We start from the raw sequence: 22,773 nt of genomic DNA, 5'->3' as shown, positions 1-22,773 counted from the left end.
AGGAGGTTGAGGGAGGGAGGGAGGGAAACACAGGCAGCAGGGAAGGACCACAGCAGTCACACCCTGCCTTCCTTCTATTTATCTGACTCAACTCAGTTGGTTCTGGCTGCCTTTGCAGACCAGGGCTTGCCAGTGGCACCCACCAGAAGATAGGACTAGTATATATTCTCTTCCAGGAATAGAGTGCTGGTCCCTAGATGACACATAACCTTCAAAATGTGAAGTAATCTCTTTTGTGCAGTGTGACTCCACCCTCCAGAAAAATGAATTCCCACCTCGGTCAGCACGGCACACGCCAGGTCATTTTGTAAAGCACCCCCATGGGTGCTGCTGGATACAAGTTAATGTGCATCCAGTGCAGTGGGAGAAAGAATCGTAGCTGAGGATTTGTGAGAAAAGCCTTGAGTCATTCCAAATATAAATGGCCATCTCCACTCAGTTCTGTCAGCCATTGGATACTGGGGCTATGGTACAGCGATGCCCCAAATCTCTCCTTTTATATTGCCAGGTTGGACACACACACACATACACACACACACACCAGCAAAGACCAGAAGGGAAAATCCCTATGGATTTTCATTAGAGCACGGCCATACCAATCACCCTTTCAAATGATTCGGTTCCTTTACTTCAGACATGGATTTGCTGCCAGATAGGCCAGGCACACATCCCTGAAGGCTGTGGGAATTAGTAGAGCCTTGGCGGAAAACAATAGGCTGATAGTTAGTAGGATCAGATGTATATGTTTCCCCCACTGGACCCAGGAAATCTGCTTCTAGTTAATGAATTCTGTACAAACAACCGAGCTAGTGAGAAGAGCTCTGTGCACGGGGCTGCTCAGCAACTATGTCTGAGGTAAGTGCAACATGAGGAATTCGGTGTCAACACGGACAGACGCTTAGCAAACTGCTGTGCCAGCCCAGTGGACACTAAGCGATCACTGAAAAGTGGCATTATGAAGGTATTATACCACATGGAAGAGGGACTACTTGTACATCCACGATTGGTATACATTTTTTTTTAACAATAACAGACCAACGGGAGAAGGGAGGACAGGAATATTAAATGGTAAATTTGTGATGATTTTCATGGCTTCTTTGTTGCGTTGCCTGCGCTGACCTTACTGCGGGTTTTCCACAAAGAGGATCGATCAATCCTGCATTGATCCAGATACCAGGGGCCTGGGGTGGGGAGGGGAGGGGATTCCTGCAAAGAGCTATGCAGCCTTCTTCACCTTCAAGGCAAGCTCTTCCAAGGATGCACAAACAAAGAAAAGGCACCTGAGAGTGACAAAGGGTCTCCTTGGCTTCTAGTCCAGCTCTGCATCCCCCACACCTAATGGGTGCTTTTATCCACTAGGCAGAGCGGCCTCATTAGAACTCACCAGGCTAATGGAAAATGCATTTCCGGGACAAAAGATCTCTTCATTCCTACACCAGCGACAGGCAGTGACAGAGGGTACGGGGCAGTCCAGGCACTGTGGTGCGTCTTGCCTGGAGATTAGAAGCAAGTCTCCCAGGGAGGCAACAGCAGGTACTCTAAGCTTCAGGAGCTGTACAGGCATGGGCAAGGACCTAGGCCTGCAGTTCCTGACAAACACTGGCAGCAAGGCTGATGCGGGGCTGACTACAGAGCCAGGAAACAAGGTAGTATGGCAGCATTTCCTAGAACCCATGGGATCCAGTCACGCCTTGGTGCTCTCTCTCATTCGTTAGTCACTAGTCCCCCCCATAATCTTATCCTTAATAGGGGCACTGTTGGGCTGCTGCTCCCAGGACTTCTCAAAAGTGACCCTCAGGCTCCCAGCATTATGGGATGGGAAGGGACACTGATGATTACAAACTGGAATGCAGGAAATAATTAGAGAATTGCAAAGGAACTTTGCAAATATCCTCCTCGAGAGGAGGGACATTGGTCCCTAAGCCTGCTGTCCCCAACAAAGAACCAAGTCTTCTATCAGCAAGACTTCACATCCACTTCTCTGGCCAGGTACTTACAAGGTTCGGTTTTTTCCTTCCTGCTGATGGCAGGGCTCTTGATGCTTAACCGAGCTGAGTATACAATAGGCCCTCAGTACACTGGAGAGGAACTAAATCCTACGACTGTAAAGTCAGAACACTATGCCCAAACACTAGGGCAGTGTTATCCAAGGGAACTAATGCTAGGCCCAGATGCAATTTTAAATTTCATATTAGTCACATCTTCATAAAGCAAAAATGAAATCAAACACATTCCATCCAAAATATCATTGCAATATGTCATGGGTCTTATCCGTCTATGTTAATGATGTCTTTTACTGCAGGGTTTTTTGTAGGTTTGGTTGAGAGAAGTGCTGTTTTATTGTGTGTGTTTTTTTAATACTAAGTCTTCAATGTCTGGTATATGTTTTGCAGCTACCAAACATCCCAGCGTGGACGAGCCATATTTCCAGTTGTTCAGTAGACCAAATGTGACCAGTGGCCACCCGACTGGGCGATGCACAAAACACTTCTTTAAAAATGGAAACATTTTTGAGTGATAATGAATGTATTTAACATCAAATTCCCCATAATCTACCTGCTACTACTTTAGATTTGGTTTCTATAAACTTTGTGGGTAGGGGACAGGTACACAAATTCACTTGTGTGTGTTGAAGCCAGAGATCACCTCAGGATGTCTTTGTCTTGGGCTCTGTCTCCAACTTACTTTCTGAGACAGTCTTTTAACTGAGCCTAGAGTCACAGGATTCATCCATACTGGCCGGCCAGAGAGCACCAGAGCTCACCCTTCCCTGCTCTCCACACAGCTAGAAAGTGGCAAACAGGTATCTATTTTCCCCTTCGCAGATGTTTTTGGACAAAGATCTAAATATTTAATATCTAATATCTATCTAGATCAGAAAAATGTATCAAATAAATCTTGAAGGAAGCTTCTGCTAAGAGCCACGTTTACCACAGAAATTCAGTGAGTGCATGTACATGCAACTTCTGTGTGTCTGGGATAGAGTTCGCAGGATGTTGCTTCCTATTAGTCTAAGCACATAATAGGTTGTACTGTTTTGTTTACTTTCTAAAGAGCTACACATTTTTCTTCTAAAGCTAATGTTTCTCTCACATATATTATAAACACGAATTTATTGGATGGTATCATGAATTCAATGGATCATGATGGCATTAGCAACAGCAACCCCAAAATACCACAATCCCCTTTAAAATTTAGCCCACAGGAATCCCATGACACACACAGTATGTATCATGGCCTAGGCAGGACCCCGCATCTACCATCCCAACACAGACATAAAACTCAAGGTCAGGCGATGAGAATTAAACCCTTCTTTTCTTACCCCACAGCCTCCTCCACTGCTGCCCAAGCCTACAAGAAGTTGAGACAGCTCGGCTGGGCCTGGAATTTGTGAGCTACTATTACTGCTAACAGTTAACAAGGAACCAGCCCAAAAAGCTAGACCCTGCAGAGGCCAGTTTGCCTCAGTTTCCCACAGAAGTCAAACACAGAAAGTACTGAGTCAGGACCTTAGTCCATCAGAAATCAAATCTAAGAGAGGTCTAGACACCAGTCAATCAGACGGGCATCTGTCCCTGTCTTTGCAGTAAGTGGCAGCTGTAGGAGAAATAAAGTCCCTCCCCCAGAGACTCTCCCAAGTTTCTGATGTCAGAGGCAGCGGTTTTTTGCCCCAGTTCCCAGGTGGAAATCAATAACCTCTGAGGGGCAAGGTTCCAGGCAGGTTTTGAGGAAAACTACAGAACAACTTCCCCAGAGAATCAAGCAGACAGCTCTGGGCTCCTCTGGAGGCCAAGGGCAAGCAAGGACTGGAACAAAGCCAGGTATGGAACCTGGGACAGGTCCCTGAGGCTTGTCAGTCCAGTGCTAGGGAACCAAGATCATCATAGAAAATCCTTCTAAAATAATATTACTGGTCTGCAGCTCCTAAGAATGCATGTACCCTGCAAAGTGTCAAAACATAAATTACCTGAATTTGGTTTTCTCTTGTCTTCTAATGAGAAAATAGAAACTACTGAACTATTTCCTTATGTGCTGCACCAAATTTTGTTCTCGAATGCCCACTTCACCCCCTGAAAATATGTTTCCCAGTATCCAATTCACACCACATATGAAAAGATAAGATGAAAGTCTATCTCTCCAACACACCTGAGTGAGCCTCTCCAAATAGCTGATCAAACCGAGTATCAGGGTTGGAAGACAAACAGCTCACATTTGCCCGTCCCTGCCGATTCCATAGGCAAACTCAAGCCAGGGGGTGGCAGCAGCCAGGCAAAGTCACAGAGTGTGGGGCTTTTTCAGCTGACTTGTGAAAAGCCTCGCTTGATTAGAAAGGGTAATGTTGGCAGAGCTGGCTCTGGTTAGCTCTCATGGTGGTGCATGCTCCTGCCTCCACAAGGGCTGGATCCCTGTATGGCTCTGGTTAGCTCTCATGGTGGTACATGCTCCTGCCTCCACAAGGGCTGGATCCCTGTAGAGACCCCACTGGTTTCAAGGTGAGTATGGCAAGAACATTTCTCTCTCCCCAGTGGAATCAACAGTACCTGCCAATCCAACCCAAGTACACTTTCAAGATGAATTTATGAGGCAGCGGGTGCTGGTCTGCAAGGAATCACTGGTAGTAGTTTAGTTACTGTGGTGTTTCACATTACATTAAAGAGTGCTGACTTTTTAGAGATATGTAATGAAGGTTGGGGATTGACTTACTGGAAATTTGAGATTTCTACCGTAAAGGAATTTAGAGAATATGGGAAAGGTTAGGAGAGGCTGGGGGGTGGGGGTGGGGTGGGAGGGTGGCTATCTGGTGATGATGGTTAAGCCTGGTCCTGGAGCACCTGTTTATTCTTTCCTCTCTGATGTACATTTGAATTTCTACTAGTTTTGTTTTGTTTTGTTTTTGTTTTCTGTTTTTTTTTTAAATAGTAGCTAGTGACCAAGGAAAAAGAAACTAATGTCCTCTTCCCAAGGCCTTTCTGAGAGAAGTATTTGATCCCTACTTAGTGCCCCACTTTCCAAAGCTATCATAGGCCATCCAATGTCAGCACAAGAAGGCCAAGTACACCCATCCTTGGCCTCTATCTCTGTCTAACTCAAGAGAAAGATTTAGCTTTTGATCACCTGGAAGAAACAGCATCCTCTGGGATACTGAAAATGACGATGAGACAGACCTCCCCCCACAACACACACACACACAAACTGCAATAGTCCACACTGAAAGTCTGAAAGACAGTGCCGCGCTCTGGATCTAGCGGTTAACAGTGCATGACGAAGACACGCTCTGGTAAGAATTTAATTTAGCACAGACAGGGCTGCCTGATGAGACAAACTGGCAGTAATTCTAGGGCGAGCAGGGAAGCGAGACTAAAACACAGGACAAGATTCCCCATCCTCAAGCTGCTCCTTCCCCTAAGGATACGCTGGAATCAGAGTTAAACTTTATGCTGCAATCTCAACTCTAGAAACATTTTATCAAAGTAACTGGGCAAATTCACAAAGAAGGGTGGTGGGCTGAGGTGGATGACATCGTTTATAATGGGTGGAAAACAGAGAAAACTCCTTAGTACGAAGCAGTTAATTGAATGTCTGAAGTATGCCACTTAGTAAGCTGGGTTCTAAAAAGCACTCTATAAAACAGAATCTGTTTTAAAACCAAGTATACGGGAAGGAGAGGTAGTCTCAGGGAAATGTTAACTGGTATTTCCTGCTCAGTGACAATGAGCTATTTTTGCAGCCTTCATGATTTTCATGATCTGACTTTTTTCAGTAAGCATATATTTTTAAAGCACCCTCAAAAACTATTAACTATTTTTTTTTCCTTTCTGTGATACAATCTCACTATGTAGCCCGGGCTGGAAATGGTCCTGCCTCAGCCTCACAGGTTCTGGGATTGCAAGTGGATACCACCACGTCCAGGCCAGAGAAAGGCTAGTCCTATTGTTACAATGATAATAACAAACCCACGAATGTAGCTAAGGTGAGAAAGACATGTTTCCTAAGCCAGGGAGTCGGGACTGTGCCCCAAGGGAACAGGCACAGGCTCAGGCCAGCAAGGGGAGCTGCCTTTGCAACAGGCATCTCGCTGAGCATCTCTGTTCCTGGCACCATTCCACATCTTGAGAACAGAATGAATAAGCACGTTCTCTGCATTCGTAGGGTTTTCAGCCCAATGGGAGAAAAGCAGGTATTGTGCCTCACTGGGAAAATACAGGGAAAGAAGGGCTAACCCTTCCTTACTGACAGGAACAGGACAGGAGGGCTGGTCGGGGTCCCTGAGGAAGCCCTGAAGGCGCAGAAGCAAAGGGGATTAGATGCTCACTAATGTCAGCATTAGAGGGCAGAGGATGCTATGGAGGCAGCCTCTGGGGCATGAGGTGTGAGAAGCTGGAAGGGGGGTTCACTGAGCCAGGATAGTCGATGGAGAGGAGGTTTTCAACCTGTGGGTCACAGCCAAGAGATCAGCGAAAAACAAAGACATTCACATCACAATTCATAACAGCAACAAAATTAGAGTTATGAATAGCAATGAAAACAATGTTGGGGGTCACCACAACATGAGGAACTATCTTAAAGGGTCGTAGCTTTTTTTTATTATAATCTTTTATTTTCTATATTCTTTGTTTACATTCCAAATGATTTTCCCTTTCCCGGTTCCCCCCTCCCCATAAGTTCCCTAAGCCCTCTTCCCTCAGCCCATTCTCCTATCAACCCCCTCCTACTTCTCTGTCCTGGTATTCCCCTACAATGCTGGAACAAGCCTTTTCAGGACCAGGGACCTCTCCTTCCTTCTTCTTGGGAGCCATTTGATATGTGAATTGTGTCTTGGGTATTTAGAGTTTCTGAGCTAATAGCCACTTATCAGTGACTGTATTCTTTTGTGATTGGGTTACCTCACTTAGGATGATATTTCCAGATCCAACCATTTGCCTAAGAATTTCATGAATTCATTGTTTTTAATTGCTGAGTAGTATTCCATTGTGTAAATATACCACATTTTCTGTATCCATTCCTCCATTGAGGGACATCTGGGTTCTTTCCAGCTTCTGGCTATTATAAATAGGGCTGCTATGAACATAGTGGAGCATGTGTCTTTATTGCATGCCGGGGAATCCTCTGGCCGTAGCTTTAGGAAGACTGAGAACCACTGGAAGGAGGGGAAGAGACTGGGCCAGTGAGCTAACTCTCAGAAGCATCTGGGTCCCTCCTGCAGACACCAAGGAGTTCTAAAAGACCTGTGGTTTCCCAAGGTGAGTCAGTCCCACAGGAGTACAGGGATCAGCCACTAGTCAGCCCACATCAGAATGATTTCTGAATGCTTATTCAATACCAGCCTCTGAGTCTGTGGATGAAGTGCCTCACACCATGCTAACCCCAAAGGGAAGTGCTGCTTCCCTTTCTCTTCCGAGTGAGGAAGCTGGATCTTGGCCAGGCAATTTCCACGCTAAGAAATGGCAGATCCGGGTGTCCCTCCCAGGCTGACCACGTGTGTTTGGGGCTAGAGACGCTAGAATGTATGTCACCTGTTCACTCCAGTCTCTCCATACTTACAAATGATCACAAATGTGGGCAACAATTTCTACTAAAAGCAATTTAGTTGATGTGCAGTAAGTGGATAAGGAGAGAGCTTTCTCAGCCACAAAGATAAGATTTTTTTAATTGTTTAAAGAAGGAAGAAATAAGATGAAATTGGACCCATTTCAATGAGGTAAAACATTTTTTTTTACCACAAGAGAAATCATTGGAAAGCAGGCCTTTTTATTTTTTCTTTTCTTGTTTTTCCTTCTTTTTCTTCTTCTTTCTTTCTTTCTTTCTTTTTCTTTCTTTTTTAAATAAGACACAGGAGAAACATGAGGCAAGGATCACGGGGAAAATATAGGGGAGTGTTCTAAATATGGCGGACAGGGAGTGGAAAACGTTATTCTTAGCATGCAGAGTTGGGCCATATGAGTGCAAGTAAACAGAGGAATATCTCCTTTTTTGTTGTTGTTTTTATTTTTGTTTTTTGTTTTTCGAGACAGGGTTTCTCTACGTTGTCCTGCTGTCCTGGAACTCAGTCTGTAGACCATGCTGGCCTCGAACTCAGAAATCCACCTGCCTCTGCCTCCCAAGTGCCGCCGCCACTACCCAGCAAATATCTCCTTTAATAACGTGATTCTCACGTTATTTAAAGAAACACAGAAATCAGCATTATGCAGACTTGCTGTCATGCCGGGAGAAAGATCAACTTCAGTTAGAATACATTTACATTTACAAGTGACTCTACAAATTACAGTAAAGCAGACAAAATCTCTTAAATAAATAAATAATCAAATACATAAATACAGGAACAAGCAACCTCTGCCCAAGGAACTTATGACGCGGCAGGGTTGGACACACGCTCGCACGCAGTCTTGGGAATGATTGCTTCAGATAAAGAAGCAGCTAGTGGCGCCTGTAACTACATGGAACATGAGTTGCCACCACAAATAAGATGAAGAGTGGCTACTCAAGCAGAAGAAGGGGATGAGCAGATGCCTAAGGCACAGGAAGGGTGTTCAGACGAGAGCCAAGGGCAGCAAGAACTGCAAGAACAAATCTAACTCTGGAAAGGGGGGGATCTGTACAGGGTATAGGAAACCTGGGAGATAATCAACACTGGGCATGTTCTTTGTGCCTCACAGTGACCAGTTCATTTTAGCCTGTTACCCTGTTGCACAATTCTCTCTACTTTAAATATGAGACCACTAAGGCCCAGAAAAGGTAAGCCACTTGGGAAAAGTGCCACCACTAGCTAGGTTACCTGTCTTGTTAGGGTTTCTATTGCTGTGAGCAAGGCAATCCTTATAAAGGACAGCATTTAATTGGGACTGGCGTACAGTGTTAGAGGTTCAGTCCATTATCGTCACAGTAGGAAGCATGGTGGCATGAGAGGAAGCTGAGAGTTCTACATCTTGATCCACAGGTATCAGAAGGAGACTATGTGTGATACTGGACATGGCTTGAGCATGGAGACCTCAAAGCCACCCCCACAGTGACACAACAAGGCCACACCTACTCCAACAAGGTCACACCTCCTAATGGTGCCACGCCCTATGGGTCAAGCCCTAGAACACATGTATCTGTGGAGGCCAAACCTATTCAATTCACTACAGTGTCGGGACTCAGTTTTGCCTGACTCCCAGCTGCCTCTACTTAGCTCTTCCTTATGCAGCGCCTACTGTATCCCTCCGTGGGAACAGTGAGTCCCCTGAGTATGCGCTGGCTTAGAACTACGCCCCTGAGTTCCTGCACTCTGATCTTACGTGGCATTTTTATAGAAAATTACTAATCTATTTTCAGGAACTAAAAACATCTCTGAATTTAGAGCACAGGGGATGAAGGACTGATATACTGAGATTCTACTAGTTTAGCATACACTTAAAGTGACTGACTAAGCTATTTAAAACTTTGGCTTATAATGTTACCACTTTTAGATAGGAATGCAAAATGGTCCAACCACTTTGAAAAAGACTTTGGCAGTTTCTTACAGAATTAAACATATAGTTACCAAATGATACAGCAATCCCACTTCTGGGCATTCAACCAAGAGAAACAAAAATGTATGCTCACACAAAATCTATATGCAAAAGCTTATAGTGGCTTTCGTCATAATCACACCAATTGGAAACAATTCAAATGCCCTTCCAAAGACAAATGGGTGAGCACTACGGTGTGTCCATACCCACAATAAAAAGTTATTACACAAAATAGCAACAAACCTGTTTATATATGGATATATACGACAGAAGTAAACCACAAAGAGCTGCTAAGTGAAAAAACCCAAACTCAAAAAGATATTTAACATTTTATGACAACCTGGCAAAAGCAAAATTACAAAGATGAAAAACCGAGAGGTAGATAAAAGGATGAATAGTTTGTCTGTCTGTCTGTGTGTGTTTTGTTGTTTTGATGAAAATACTTTATATCGTAGTATGGTGTTATATGGTAAGCTGATTAATGTTCCTCAGAGATGCCCATACTCCCTAGCCCTATTATATGTTAATGTTATATGACAAATGGGACATTGTACACAGAATTAAGTTTGTTAATTGTCTTAGTCATGGTTTGTATTCAAGTACAAAACATTATGACCATAAAGCAAGTTGGGGAGGAAAGGGTTTATTCAGCTTACACTTCCGCGTTGCTGTTCATCACTAAAGGAAGTCAGAACAGGAACTCACACGGGGCAGGAACTTAGAGGCAGGAGCTGATGCAGAGGCCATGGAGGGCTGCTGCTTACTGGCTTGCAGCTTGCTCAGCTTGCTTTCTTACAGAACTCAGGACTATAGATGCCCAGGGATAGCACCACCCACAATGGGTTGGGCCCCTCTCCCCTGGATCACTAATTGAGAAAATGCCTTACAGCTGAATCTCCTGGAGTGGTTTCCTTTGTCTGCGATAACTCCAGCTTGTGTCAAGTTGATACACAAAACCAGCCAGTACAACATGATCTAACAACATGATAAGAAGCCGGGCGGTGGTGGCGCACGCCTGTAATCCCAGCACTCTGGGAGGCAGAGGCAGGTGGATTTCTGAGTTCCAGGCCAGCCTGGTCTACAGAGTGAGTTCCAGGACAGCCAGGGCTACACAGGGAAACCCTGTCTCAAAACAAAAAAATAACATGATAAAATCTTAGATGACCATGAAGTAGGCCTACAAACTACTGACTTTTTGAGTGAGCAAAGCTATAGCTTCTGCCTAGACCTCCCAGCCAGAGCACTGTCCCACCAGCAGTTAGGTTTGGACTCCTAGAGACTCAAAATGGAGTAAACAGCCAACGTACTGGGTTTCTGACCTGTGTAAACTGACAATTAATCTGGGTTATGCTAAGCCCCTAAAATTACCACAACTTGCTACTGAAGCGATACAAACCTAAAGGAAGAGTCATCAAACACTATTTTCAATCAAAACTATACCCTTAACAAAGTTCTAATGCTGAATAGTTTTTCAACTCCTACTTTGAAAGATCAATAAATAGAGTGGACCAAAAGAAAAATTCTCAAGTACTGTTGCATCTCTTCACACCTTAATCTCCTCCAGGCTCTGTCAGGCGCCTTTCCTTTCTGGCCATCAACTGTGGAAAGCTAATGCAAACTCCTAGCTCCTAAGGTCACTTTCCTCACCCAGAGCCAGTTCTGGGCTTGTGACTGACTCAGAGACTCTCAGAGATGACACTATCTCAGGGGAAAGTAGCCATGTGTAGCAAGGCCTACGTTCTCAGGACTGCAAACAGAAGTACCCAAGGAGAAGACACTGTGAAAGGCTATCTTAAAGAACCAGTAGAAACTGGCCAACCCGGAGATCTCCGATCAGTACAGGCGCTTCACACCCGAGAGGCAGAGCCCCCAGTAATGAATGACTCACCAGGATTTTAGCAGATAATGAAGGTGTCCTCTGAGAAATCCTCTAAATCCAGTAATTTTCTCTGAAGAATTAATGCGATACAAGAAAAAGGCCCTTTTCTAGTCATGAACCCTCCCCTCCCACTCTGGCTCAGCACCAGAGTCACTAGCTCTCCTAGATTTCAACAAGCTGAACACAGCATTTTTTTTTCTCCAATTTTTATATCCCTTTAAGTATAATTAATGTTCTCAGAGTATTTGTTTGCTTTAACTATTTTCCACCTCCTGTTTATAAAATTAAGTGAGTGAGGTAAGTTAACTATAACAAAGTAGAGACTAGAGGGATAGTTTAGTCAGGAAAGTGCCTACTACACAAACATTAGGACCTAACTTATACCCCGGATACCCACACAAGTAGGCAGGTGTAATGGCAGCCACCGGCCTCAGTGGTCAGCCTGTCCTGCCCGATGCACAAACTCCAGGTTCAGTGAGAGACCTTGCCTCAAAAAATAAGGTGAAAAACAAGTGAGGAAGACACCTCTGGCAGTGTGTGTGTGTGTGTGTGTGTGTGAGTGTGAGGTAATTCACTCTCATTTCATTCAGAAATGAGAGTGAAGAAAACAGGAGTTTGCTCTCTCTGCCTGAGTTTGTGTTTGAGGGCGTGCTCACTCAGGTTCTGGCCCAGCTGCCCGCTCTAGCTGTCTGCTCTCATGTGTCACCTGTCATTATGGACTCGCCCTCCAGAACCAGGCGCCCAAATAAACTCTTACAGAAAGTTTTCAGTCATGGCTTTCTATCACACTAACAGTACCGTTTGTTCAAAGTAAAGAGACAGCGTTGTGGATGGAAAAGTCAGGGCAGAGGAACAGCGGAGGAGAGGATTTACATAAAAGCTCCAAACAGAACGCACGGATGGTGAGGAAACTTCCAAGACTGCATGTTTCCTAAAAGAGAAACCTAAAAAATCCCACCTGAAAATCTTTCTCTCTTGATGTACAACTCCATAAGAAAACAGGAGTTCAAAGGGGGGAAATTAATCTCTGCTTCAAAACTAAGAACGTCCAAGTTTCTGACCTGAGCTAAGAGCTGACTCCATCAAATGTCCTCCTTTACTTGTGTCTGCCAAGACTGACAGTGCGGTTCCTGGGTGGTTCGACGTTCCACATTCTTTGGACATCCTCACCATGCACCCACTGAGATCAATTCTACCCAACACTGAGCCACACACGCTGCTGTCAACTTGGGACCATTCCACATGATGCTTAAGAACCACACATGCTGTTGGGCTATATTTACATCTACATTAATAATTAGTGCATGGAAGGGTCCTAAGGCCACGCCAACACGAATCTTAACACTTATTATCTCAGAGTGATCTGTTCTGTATACTCATGAACCAAAAGATGCACACTGCAAGGTTCATAGCAGCCCCACAAATGGACGCAGGGCAACCATCTCTCTTACTGGGCTTGGTGGCTCACACCTGTACTCCCAGTATGGTGAGGGCTAATGCAGGAGAATCATGAGGTCAAAGCCAGCCTGGACTACAAAGTTAGACCCTCTTCAAAAATACCCAAGGAATGAGTAAATTCAGGCATAGTCATATGGTGAAATACCACTACAAACAAGACCAATTTGGCAAGCATAATGCTGAAATGTCATTGCCAGAGACACAACAGACAACCTACTGTAGGGTTTTACGCTGGGGAAAACAAGCAAAACTAATGTGTGGTATCAGAAATCAGAATACTGATGCCCTGGGGTGTTGGGGTCTGAGGATTACACTGGAGAAATCTCAACAATCCCGGAAAAAAATGCTTGTTTCTTTGCAAAGTCATCAGGCTAATTTAATGCTGTTCTATATGATGCTTTATTTCAATAAATTAAAGTAGTGGGATACACAAAATCCACCTTACAATTGAAGTGCAGTACCTATGTTCACGTCCATAACTTTTTGTTAAAACGTTTGTGTCTGTTTTAACTTGGTGTTATTTGCGTACACTTGGACTGAAAATAAGCACGTACTCATAGTAATACAACTAAACTTAAGACTCTGTTTTGCACAGAGGATTTACTAGTCTCCTTCACTGGTCCTTGTAGAAGAGGAGGAAGGTGGGGGAGAAGAAGGCAGAGGAAGGAGAGTGAAGCAGAGGTAGCTATGAGAAGAACTTCAGGTCCTTTAAAGCATCGAGAGAGAAAACAAAAACAACAACAAAACAAAACAAAAAACAAAACAAAAAAACCCCACAAGGTCACCAGAACATTTTCAGGCACTGAGCAACTGTTACTTTAAAAACTATTACAAGCCAAGAGGGAGGGACTACAAGTCCCTAGCAACTGCTACTCTACTTGAACCACACCTCACTCAGGTAACCGGGCGGATCAGACAATGGTGGGGTCTCAGGCTAGGAGTTGTAACCCTAGCTCCAGGCGGCTATGGATATGTCACTAACCCATATATGCCATTGAGTATAAAATTACCTCATCAATAATTGTAGCGCACGTCTTTTCTGCAAGTTAACCCTAAGCAAAGGGGAGGAAATCCCTTTCTTTCCTTCCCCATAGGTCAGATATCAGAATATGTGGCTGCCCATCCACGGAGAATTCAGAGCTTCTCATTTCCCAATAACTGTGAAAATCGGGAGGAAAGGGATCCTATTCTGCAGGGGGTCAGGGGAGGCGCCTTCTTAAGCAAAATACAAGATGAAACCTCCAGGCCAAGGCTTGGCCTCTAATCCTTGATAGTGGAAAATACCCGCCTACCAGTACTAGCACCTGCAGGTCCAAGACCTTTGCAGTGACTGCAGCAGACAACCTTGCCAAAGATGCTGGGGACAGACTGAGTGAAGAACCACAGGGCTCGCGCTTGAAAAAAGGCTAGGTGTTCTCTAGCTACACACTCAGAAAGCTGTCACCTGTCAATCACTTGACCTAAATACAACAGTCACTGGGGGAATGGGGGGGAGGGTGCAGTCCGAGCATGCTCAGTGATGGAGATGACATCACTTAATCAATGCTGGAGACGGGAAGGCTGCATCAGCAGCCTGGAGCGGGATGCCAGGAACGTAGCAGTGGGGACCTAGAGGCTCGCATTAACTCAGTCCCTCTCCACGCGGCTCCAATACAAAGAGGGCACCATGGGCCACACACTCTGGAGAGAGCAGGCTAAGAAAGGGGGCGCGGACAAAACTAGTTTATTTCCTTCGGTATATTCCCTTAAGAACTGCCAGGGAGTATTCCCTCCCCTTTCCAACAGTCAGACTGCAGAAAGGGAGCTAACTTGGAGGAAGCGATGTGGGAGGAATGGTGGGGAAGGGTGATCAAAAGGGAGACCCTGGGTTTGCTTAAGTAACTTCTGCTCTTGACACAGAGGGGTTATTTGGGAACTCCGTCTCTTAGCAAATTGGAGAATCTTCTCTCCATCTAGAACGAAGCATATGAGGCTATCTGCAGACACTAGAGAGAAAGGATCTAGTGGGGGGCGGGGGCAGTCCACAGAAAGCACAAATCCAGGACAATTAGGGTGATAGGACTCAGGAAACATGAGAGATCTCCCAGAGACACCAAGAGCACCCCTCACCTTCCGCAAGGGAGCAAGGTGAAGCCGCCTATGCAAGGCCCAGGAGATTTTGGTTTTTCTTGCACCTTTCCTCCCTACCTTTTTGACTAAGGTCTTGAGACAAATCGAACCCTGGAATGCCTGGATGCATCTGTGGGTTGTAGAGCTTACACTTTTGACCAAGACCTGGGTATCCCTACTTGCTGGCAAGCTGAAACACTGCCCACGCGGCAGCGAGAGTGGGAACAATAGGCCCACCCGAGCCCCCACCCGCGAACAATGGCGGACCTCGCACTCCCCCGCCGCCCCGTGCCACCACCGACGGTGAGGAGTCGCCGGCCAAGGGCTCCCTAAGATCCACCGGAGAGCCCAGCCCCGCTGGGATGTCCGAGGTAGCGTCGGGAAGATCTCCACTCAGGCTATGGTGCAAAGCCGAAGGAGGGGCAAGACACCAAGGCCACTTACCCCGATCACCACTGTCTCCTCGCCTTTGAATTTGGGGATGAATTTGTCCCCGCGGAGGATCTCCGCTTCGTTGAGGGGCCGGAACCGGCACATCACTTTGATGCTGCATTCGGCTGGATCCGCCATCTCGGGCCGCGGCAGGAGGGGACACGGGGATGGGGTGGGGGGCCCGGCTGGGCAACGCCACCGCGGAGGCCGCGAACTAACCGCTGCTCGCAGCTAGGCCGCCTCCCGCAGCTTCTCAGCAGGTCATCGCAAGCCTGCGCTGGACGCCCGGCAGCTCCGCAGCCCGGGAAGGAGAGCAGCGTTTCAGCTGGGCCGCCCTGCTGCTGACCTCCAGTCCGGTCCTGCGCCCCCGGCCCACCTGCCCGCGACCACGAGGCGGGCGGACTAGGCGATGCTCAGGGAGCAATCCCCGCCCGGCTCAGACCTCCCGGGCTCCGCCGCGCTCAGCCATCCTGCATCAGCACCACCGCGCTCCGGCAACTCCAGGCCCGCCCCTCTGCCCCGCCTGGGCTCGGTGACGTCACTGCAGAGATCCGCCTCACCCTGGGTGTGAACGCGGCGCATCCCGGGACTTGTAGTCAGTCACCCTACCTGCAGGTGGGAGGGCAAAGCTTGAATTAGCTTGTGAGGACCTCCGGGAACTGCAAGACTGATGGGTCCCCACAAGCCAAGTACAGAATGGAAGTCATAGTTGGCATTCCCAATTAAACTCTACAAAAAAAAAAAAAAAAAAAAAAAAAAAAAAAAAAACAAAAACAAAAACAAAAAACAAAAAACAAACAAACAAAAAAAAAACAGGTCACATCTCTTCCTGAAAGAAAAAATACTCATCAGCACCGTGTTTCCCTGTGTTGAAGAGTTCAAGAGTTGAAGAGTTGCAAGAGTTCTAAGGAAAGCAGGAAGGACATCAGACTTGCATGGAAGCCAGTTATAACAGAAATGCTTGAACATAGGTAATTCAAAACAAGTCATATCTGATCAAAATCAAGGATTTTATCACAATCAGAAAACAAATTCACACACCCACATATTTAGTATACTACTTTAGAACTTGAGGGGCGAAGCTGGTTTTTTGAATCCTAAGTCGGGAACTTCTCAGTGTCGTGTGACTGTGCATGCTTGGAATCCCAGTGTTCAGAAGGCAACTTGGGACAAAAAAACCAAATGAACAAAAAATAGCCCCCCCCCAAAAAAAAAGAAAAAAGGAAAAAGAAAACAAGACCTCTCAGTTGCATCTAATCATAGATCAAGTTCTAATTATGTTTAGAATCCTGCAGAAATGATCAGATTGTATAGAAGATCAAATCCCAGACAAGCCCAGGCTCTCATGGTCACAGTTTTCTCTGCTTATGTCGGCTCCCTTCTCTCCTAGAACGTCCACGACACTTACAATCTAACAGATTCCAAACTTCCCGTGATTTCTTCCCTTCCGCTTGTCCTGCCTTGTTTCTGATATTTTCTCAGAGTCATGTGCTCTGCCGAACTGGCCCATTCCCATCTATCAGTGAAGGAACCTCATGGCATGAAGGTTCTTGAAGGAAACCTGATGTATTCCCACCTCCCACGAGAATGCATTGGCCAATAGCTGCTGTCCACTGGACTCTGTCACCACTAACTTGTCAATCCTAAGACTCTTTCTACAGAATAATTTCCCAGATGGCCTGTAGCTGGTTGTCCTTACTTACCGCCCCAGTGTCCTCTCTTCATCACTACATCTAGACGGTGAATTCCTTGTTGCCTTTGCTCCATCTGAACAGGAAGTGCAGAGTAGGAAGCACGCTGAGTGGGGAACTCAGTCAGCTGAACATGAGTCCTTCCTCTATGACTGTGGCAAGATATTTACTTTCCTTCACACTCTGTTTCCTATTCTCTGGTATTAGAATAGAAATATTGCCTCGCTGAATTTTTTTTAATAAGTTAAGAGCAATATTACTTGTAATGTGTTTAGTATGGTAAAATATTTAGCATTATATATATATATATATATATACATACATATATATAATGTATATGTATACATACACTACATATATATCATACACCACATACATCATAGACATAGACACCATAGACATAGACATAGACATAATACATAGACATATACATCATATACATAGACATATACATCATATACATAGATATATAAATCATATACATAAACATATACAGCATAGACATAGACATCATACATATACATATATGTATACATATACATATACATCATAGATATAGACATAGACATATGCCAAATCTTAGGTAGTAGTATTCTTACTGGGTACTGAATAAATGATTGTGAATAACGATTTCTTTAATTTTAGAAATCTATCTGTTGCATACATCTAGTTGTACCCAGGAGTGCAAGTTTCCTCCCTACCAGAAAAGACAGAGCCACTGAAGTGAATGCTCTAAACCATTGTAAGAAACACCAATTTGATTTTCTCTCTTCATCACAGCTAATGTAGAGGGGAAGAATCCCTGGTGCTGCGCTCTCATCTATGTCACACTAAGCAAGTCTCAGGCTCTGGCTCACAGATTCCTTGTTCTTTGGAAAACCTGTGTCAAAACTTGGTTGAGAGGCAGTGAGGGTTTTAAGAGGTATCTGGGTCATTAGAAGTGGCTCAGACCTTTTGCCCAGGAGTAAACGCTTGCTCTTGTGATTCTACATTAGCTAGCATGGGCATGTGTACGAGTCTACATTAGCTAGCATGGGAGTGTGTATGAGTCTACATTAGCTAGCATGGGCATGTGTACGAGTCTACATTAGCTAGCATGGGAGTGTGTACGAGTCTACATTAGCTAGCATGGGCGTGTGTACGAGTCTACATTAGCTAGCATGGGAGTGTATACGAGTCTACATTAGCTAGCATGGGCGTGTGTACGAGTCTACATTAGCTAGCATGGGCGTGTGTACGAGTCTACATTAGCAGGCATGGGCGTGTGCATTACTAGCCACACTCAGCTTCCTCTGCTCTCTTTCTGGTTCTCTCTTTCATTCATGGTGTGATCTTGCCCACAGATGCTTCTTCTGGTTGTCCGCCACGTATGAAGCAGGGAATGGTCCTCACCAGAAGCCAGGGAGGAGCAATCCCAGGTCCATGAGATAAATCAAACTAATTTTTATAAGTCACTCAACCTCAGATTGTCACAGCAACAGAAACAAAACTAAAACTCAGTATACCAGTAAGAACAATCTTACCAGTTCCCTTGGGCCCACGAGAGGATGTGCAGAACTCTATAGATGCTCGTTTCTTTGAGAGTGTCCGAACTATGAATAACCCAGGATTCACAGAGATCTGCCTGGGTGGTGATGAGCTCCCTCTTCACTCATTAATTCATCATCCATGTTCAAACAAATAACATTGCTTGTTACCTCCCAATTGCTAAGATGTACAAAGTGAACCCTGACCAAGGAGGTTATCATATGAATCCCACTTACGAGGTCATAAGATACAGAAAATAAAGTGTTCAGTGTGTCTGAGAAAATGGGCCAAGTAGGATTCAAGAAAAAATATGAAGGCCACAGAGTAATGAGAAAATTTAATAAGCTTAAATACATAAAAATGTAAACTCTAGAGCCTGGAGAAATGGCTCAGGGGGTAAAGACCAGCTGTCACACTAATGACCTGAGTGCGACCCCTTTCAGTCACAGTGGTGGAAGGAGAGAACTGACTCCTGAGAATGGTTCTTAGACCTCCACAGGTGCACCATGGCTGGCACACACACACACACACACACACACACAGACTCAAATCAGGCATAGACAAAATAAAGAAATTAAACATAACTTACAACCTTTATATATTAAAGAATGTTAAGAATAACAATGAAAACAATGTACAGAACAAAAGAATTTGCAAATGATATATATGATACAGGTTATCATATGTACCAAATATATAAAAATAACTCATGCAACTTACAACCAAAATAAAACAAGTTTTTTTTAAGTTGCTAAAGGAATTGAATAGACTTTTTCTGAAGATGTACAAAAGGCCAATAAGCGCAGGAAAAGATGATCATCACGCATCATTAGAGAGGGAACAGCAAAGTAAAAGCTCTAAGAGTCATCACTTAAAGCCGGTTGGGATGATTATACCAAAGGAGAAAGGAAGAGAGAGAAGAAACAGGGAGACAGGGAGGAGGAGGGAGAAAGAAAACTTTCACAATATGAAGAAATTGAATCTCCCGTGCATGGTTTCTGGTAAAAGTGGTAGATCTATTGTGAAGAACAGCATCAACCCCTCAAAAATATAAGTGTAGATTTTGCAACCCAGGAATTCCAGTTCTAAATATATATTCCCCAGTCAGCTCACAGCCAGGAATTTGTACATCAGTGCTCAGAGCAACATGAGTGTTCATCAAGGATAAATGTATAAACATAAAATGAAATATTGTTGTCTTTAAAAGCAAGGAAATCTTGACCTATACTGCAGCATGAATAAGTCTTGAAGCCGGGCAGTGATGGTGCACGCCTTTAATTCCAGCACTTGGGAGGCAGGGGCAGGTGGATTTCTGAGTTCGAGGGCAGTCTGGTCTACAGAGTGAGTTCCAGGACAGCCAGGGCTACACAAAGAAACTCTGTTTCGAAAAAACCAAAAAGAGAAAAAAATAAGTCTTCAAGATTCTGTTAAGTAAGATAAACCAATGACAGAAGAAAACGGGCCACTCATGGTTCCTGGATGCCCTCCATGAAGATAAGATGTACAAAGTGAAAGGAAGCTGAAATCTCGCCTAGAAAATGGTATAGTTTTCAGACACTACCTATACGCATCTTTCTGTGTCCTTTAATTCATCTCGAGGTTACTTCTTTTTTAACTTTTGATTGGTTCCTTATGAATTTCACACCATGCACCCCAATCTCACTCATCTCACTCCCTCATTCCCACCCTCTCCCCTTGAAATCTCTCCCCTCAAACAGAAAAAAAAAAAATCATCATGGAAGCTGTACTGTATCAGTGTCCCACAATTTACCCTTTTGTCCACATTTCTTCGCTTATAAATGTTCTTTGCAATGAGTCATTGGTCTGGTTCTAGGCCTCTGGCTTCTGTGACAGTATCAATACCGTATCCTCATAGAGACTTCTCTTGAATATCCTGTTGCCTTGTCTCATGGAGATCCTGCAGCTTTGGATCTGTAGAACCAGACCCTTCCTGCACTCCAGCAGTTCATAGGTGAGCTACATATTAGAAAAGACTAACTCAGAGCCCTGTATCTGGACCTAGGAAGCATCTGAACCAATCAGCCTGCCAACTCTCCACCCTACCACCAGGGTGAGCTCTCCAGCACAGCCCCTGCTAGCTCATTCACTGTCACAGTTAGGAAAAGGCAGAGGAAGCTATCCCACTCTCTTGCTCTCCAGGCTGGATCACCCTCACCAGCAGGGCCAGCTCTACTTTGCTGCACAGGCAAGGTGCAGGTTGAACTCTCCCACGTGCTGCACCTGGTGAGGGGCAGGGACAGTTCTCTTGCTCTCATATCCTCATGGCCAGCTCTTCCACAATGCCCACATGAGGGGTAGGGCCAGTTCTGCACAGCCCTCAGAGATCAACATGGCTCCAGGCAGGATCCCCGATCAGGAATGCTTGCCTGGCCTTTGGGGGTAACGCTATACTAATACTAATACTAATACTAATACTAATACTAATACTAATACTAATACTAATACTAATACTAATACTAATAATAATACTGCAGAGCCACAGACCTAGACATGTCCCTCAGTGGCAGCGCAGGCCAGCATCTCACCGTGGCCTTGGGAGGCATCACCGGCTACCCACATCAGGCTGTCCCTCACTGCCCTCGAGTCTCCAGGTCTGCTGGTCTTCACTGTGCCCACATCCTTCTGCCTTTCTTCCTCTTCCATTTCTCCCCCACTTACTTGCTCACCTTATGGGTTCCCAGGGTCTCTGGGTGTCTGGGGCCATCTCAGGAGTGGTCGCAGGATGCTTTTGTGCCACCCAAGCCGTGTAGCATTCTATGGAGGTCCACCTTGACTGGGCTTCTAGGCCCTGGACTGATGGTTGTTTATCCTTGCTTCTTCCCAGGACCCTGTGGCACCAGACTGGCTGTCATCTCAGGCTTGATCCCCACCAGAGCCCTCTAGGTTACTGCCCATGTCTAGTTCAACATAAACACTACACAAATAGTTGGTAGACATGACATGAATGTGATGGAATTTTAGCTAGGTTAACGGAGGGGAGACAGTCCACCCTGGACATGAGCCATACCATTCCGTGGGCTGTGGCTCTGGACTGAATAAGAGAGAAAGAGAACGGAACACCCCCGTCCCTCCCCCATCCCTGACGGCAGATGCACTGGGACCATGATATTCCTGTATCATGCCTCTCATCCCAGTTGCTTTTGTCAGGTATTTTATCACAGCAGCAAGAAAGCAAAACAAAAGAACCAGTGCAGAAAATGCATTGCCAGCAGCAGAGACGTTGCTATGACAAACCTGGCCATGCCCTTCATGTGCATGAACAGCATGAAGATGTTTGGGATGTTGGGCTAGAAGGCCATAGAAGACTGTAAGCAGAGCTTGATTGACTATTCTGGTGTGTGTGTTTTGGGGGGGGGGGGGTGACAGGGCAGAGCGCCAAGGAAAAGGTGGACAGTTAAAGGCCTGGTTCGTGAGGTTTTGCGAGGAGTGTAAGGACCCTGTTGGAAAAGATGCCAGAGGACATTCCATTGCATCTTAGCAAAGAACCTGGCTACATTCTACCTGCAGCCTCAGAACTTGAGTGACTCTGAATTCAAAATAATAGACTAATTTCTTTGGCAGAAGAAATTTCAGAAGCACATTACATTTAGGCTATGGCGTGGCTACTGCTCACTGCTCTTCTTCAGATCAGCAGAGAGGGGAGGGTGTGGTTTAGTGGGGAAAGGTGTGAACAAAGCGGCTTTAACTGTTAAAGGGATAGTCACGATTAAAGAGAAACCTTCTCCGAGATGCTAGGAAAGGCACTCAAAGGGAAACATCCTACTCATGTGCTATGACTGCATGTCAAGTTAATTGAATAACTTTGCTTTACAAACTGTCTTGGTCATGGTGTCATGGTGTCTCTTCACAGCCATAGAACACTAAGACAACCCAAAACAAAACAAAAGCAAACAAACAAGAAAACAAAACAAATAAGAAAACAGAAAAACGCCCACAAAACTATAACAACAGTAACAACAACCAATCAGTAAGGCACACACACAAAAGTATGGAGTCTTTTCGTGTTGGCCAAATACTGGGCTTGGGGTCTGCCCCAGAATGAGGTTGATAAGCAGTGACACTGCATTAGGCAAAACTGATTTTCCCCTTTCCCAGCAGATGACAGTTGCAAATAGTTTCTTGGCTAGGGGCGGGGCATCGTGCCCAGTTCCTCTTCTGTGTGCTGGGA

The 22,773-nt window shown here is 45.2% G+C and overlaps 1 protein-coding gene across 1 annotated transcript in view; it reads right to left on the bottom strand.

The window, feature by feature from the left end:
* The window catches only part of Kif5c (kinesin family member 5C), a 157,721-nt gene extending 140,596 nt beyond the window's left edge, over nucleotides 1-17,125 (bottom strand). The window contains exons 1-2 of the mRNA XM_052182458.1: nucleotides 17,070-17,125; nucleotides 15,379-15,975 (exon numbers count right to left, since the gene is read on the bottom strand). Of these exons, the coding sequence (XP_052038418.1) occupies nucleotides 15,379-15,504 (126 nt within the window). The 5' untranslated portion in view covers nucleotides 15,505-15,975; nucleotides 17,070-17,125. The remainder of the gene's footprint in view (nucleotides 1-15,378; nucleotides 15,976-17,069) is intronic.
* Between the last annotated feature and the right edge of the window lie 5,648 nt (nucleotides 17,126-22,773).

Source organism: Apodemus sylvaticus, chromosome 5 (assembly GCF_947179515.1).
Source record: "Apodemus sylvaticus chromosome 5, mApoSyl1.1, whole genome shotgun sequence".
Classification (NCBI taxonomy): Eukaryota; Metazoa; Chordata; class Mammalia; order Rodentia; family Muridae; genus Apodemus; species Apodemus sylvaticus.
Note: the sequence above shows the minus strand (reverse complement) of the source record. Positions and strands in the feature narration are given on the sequence as shown.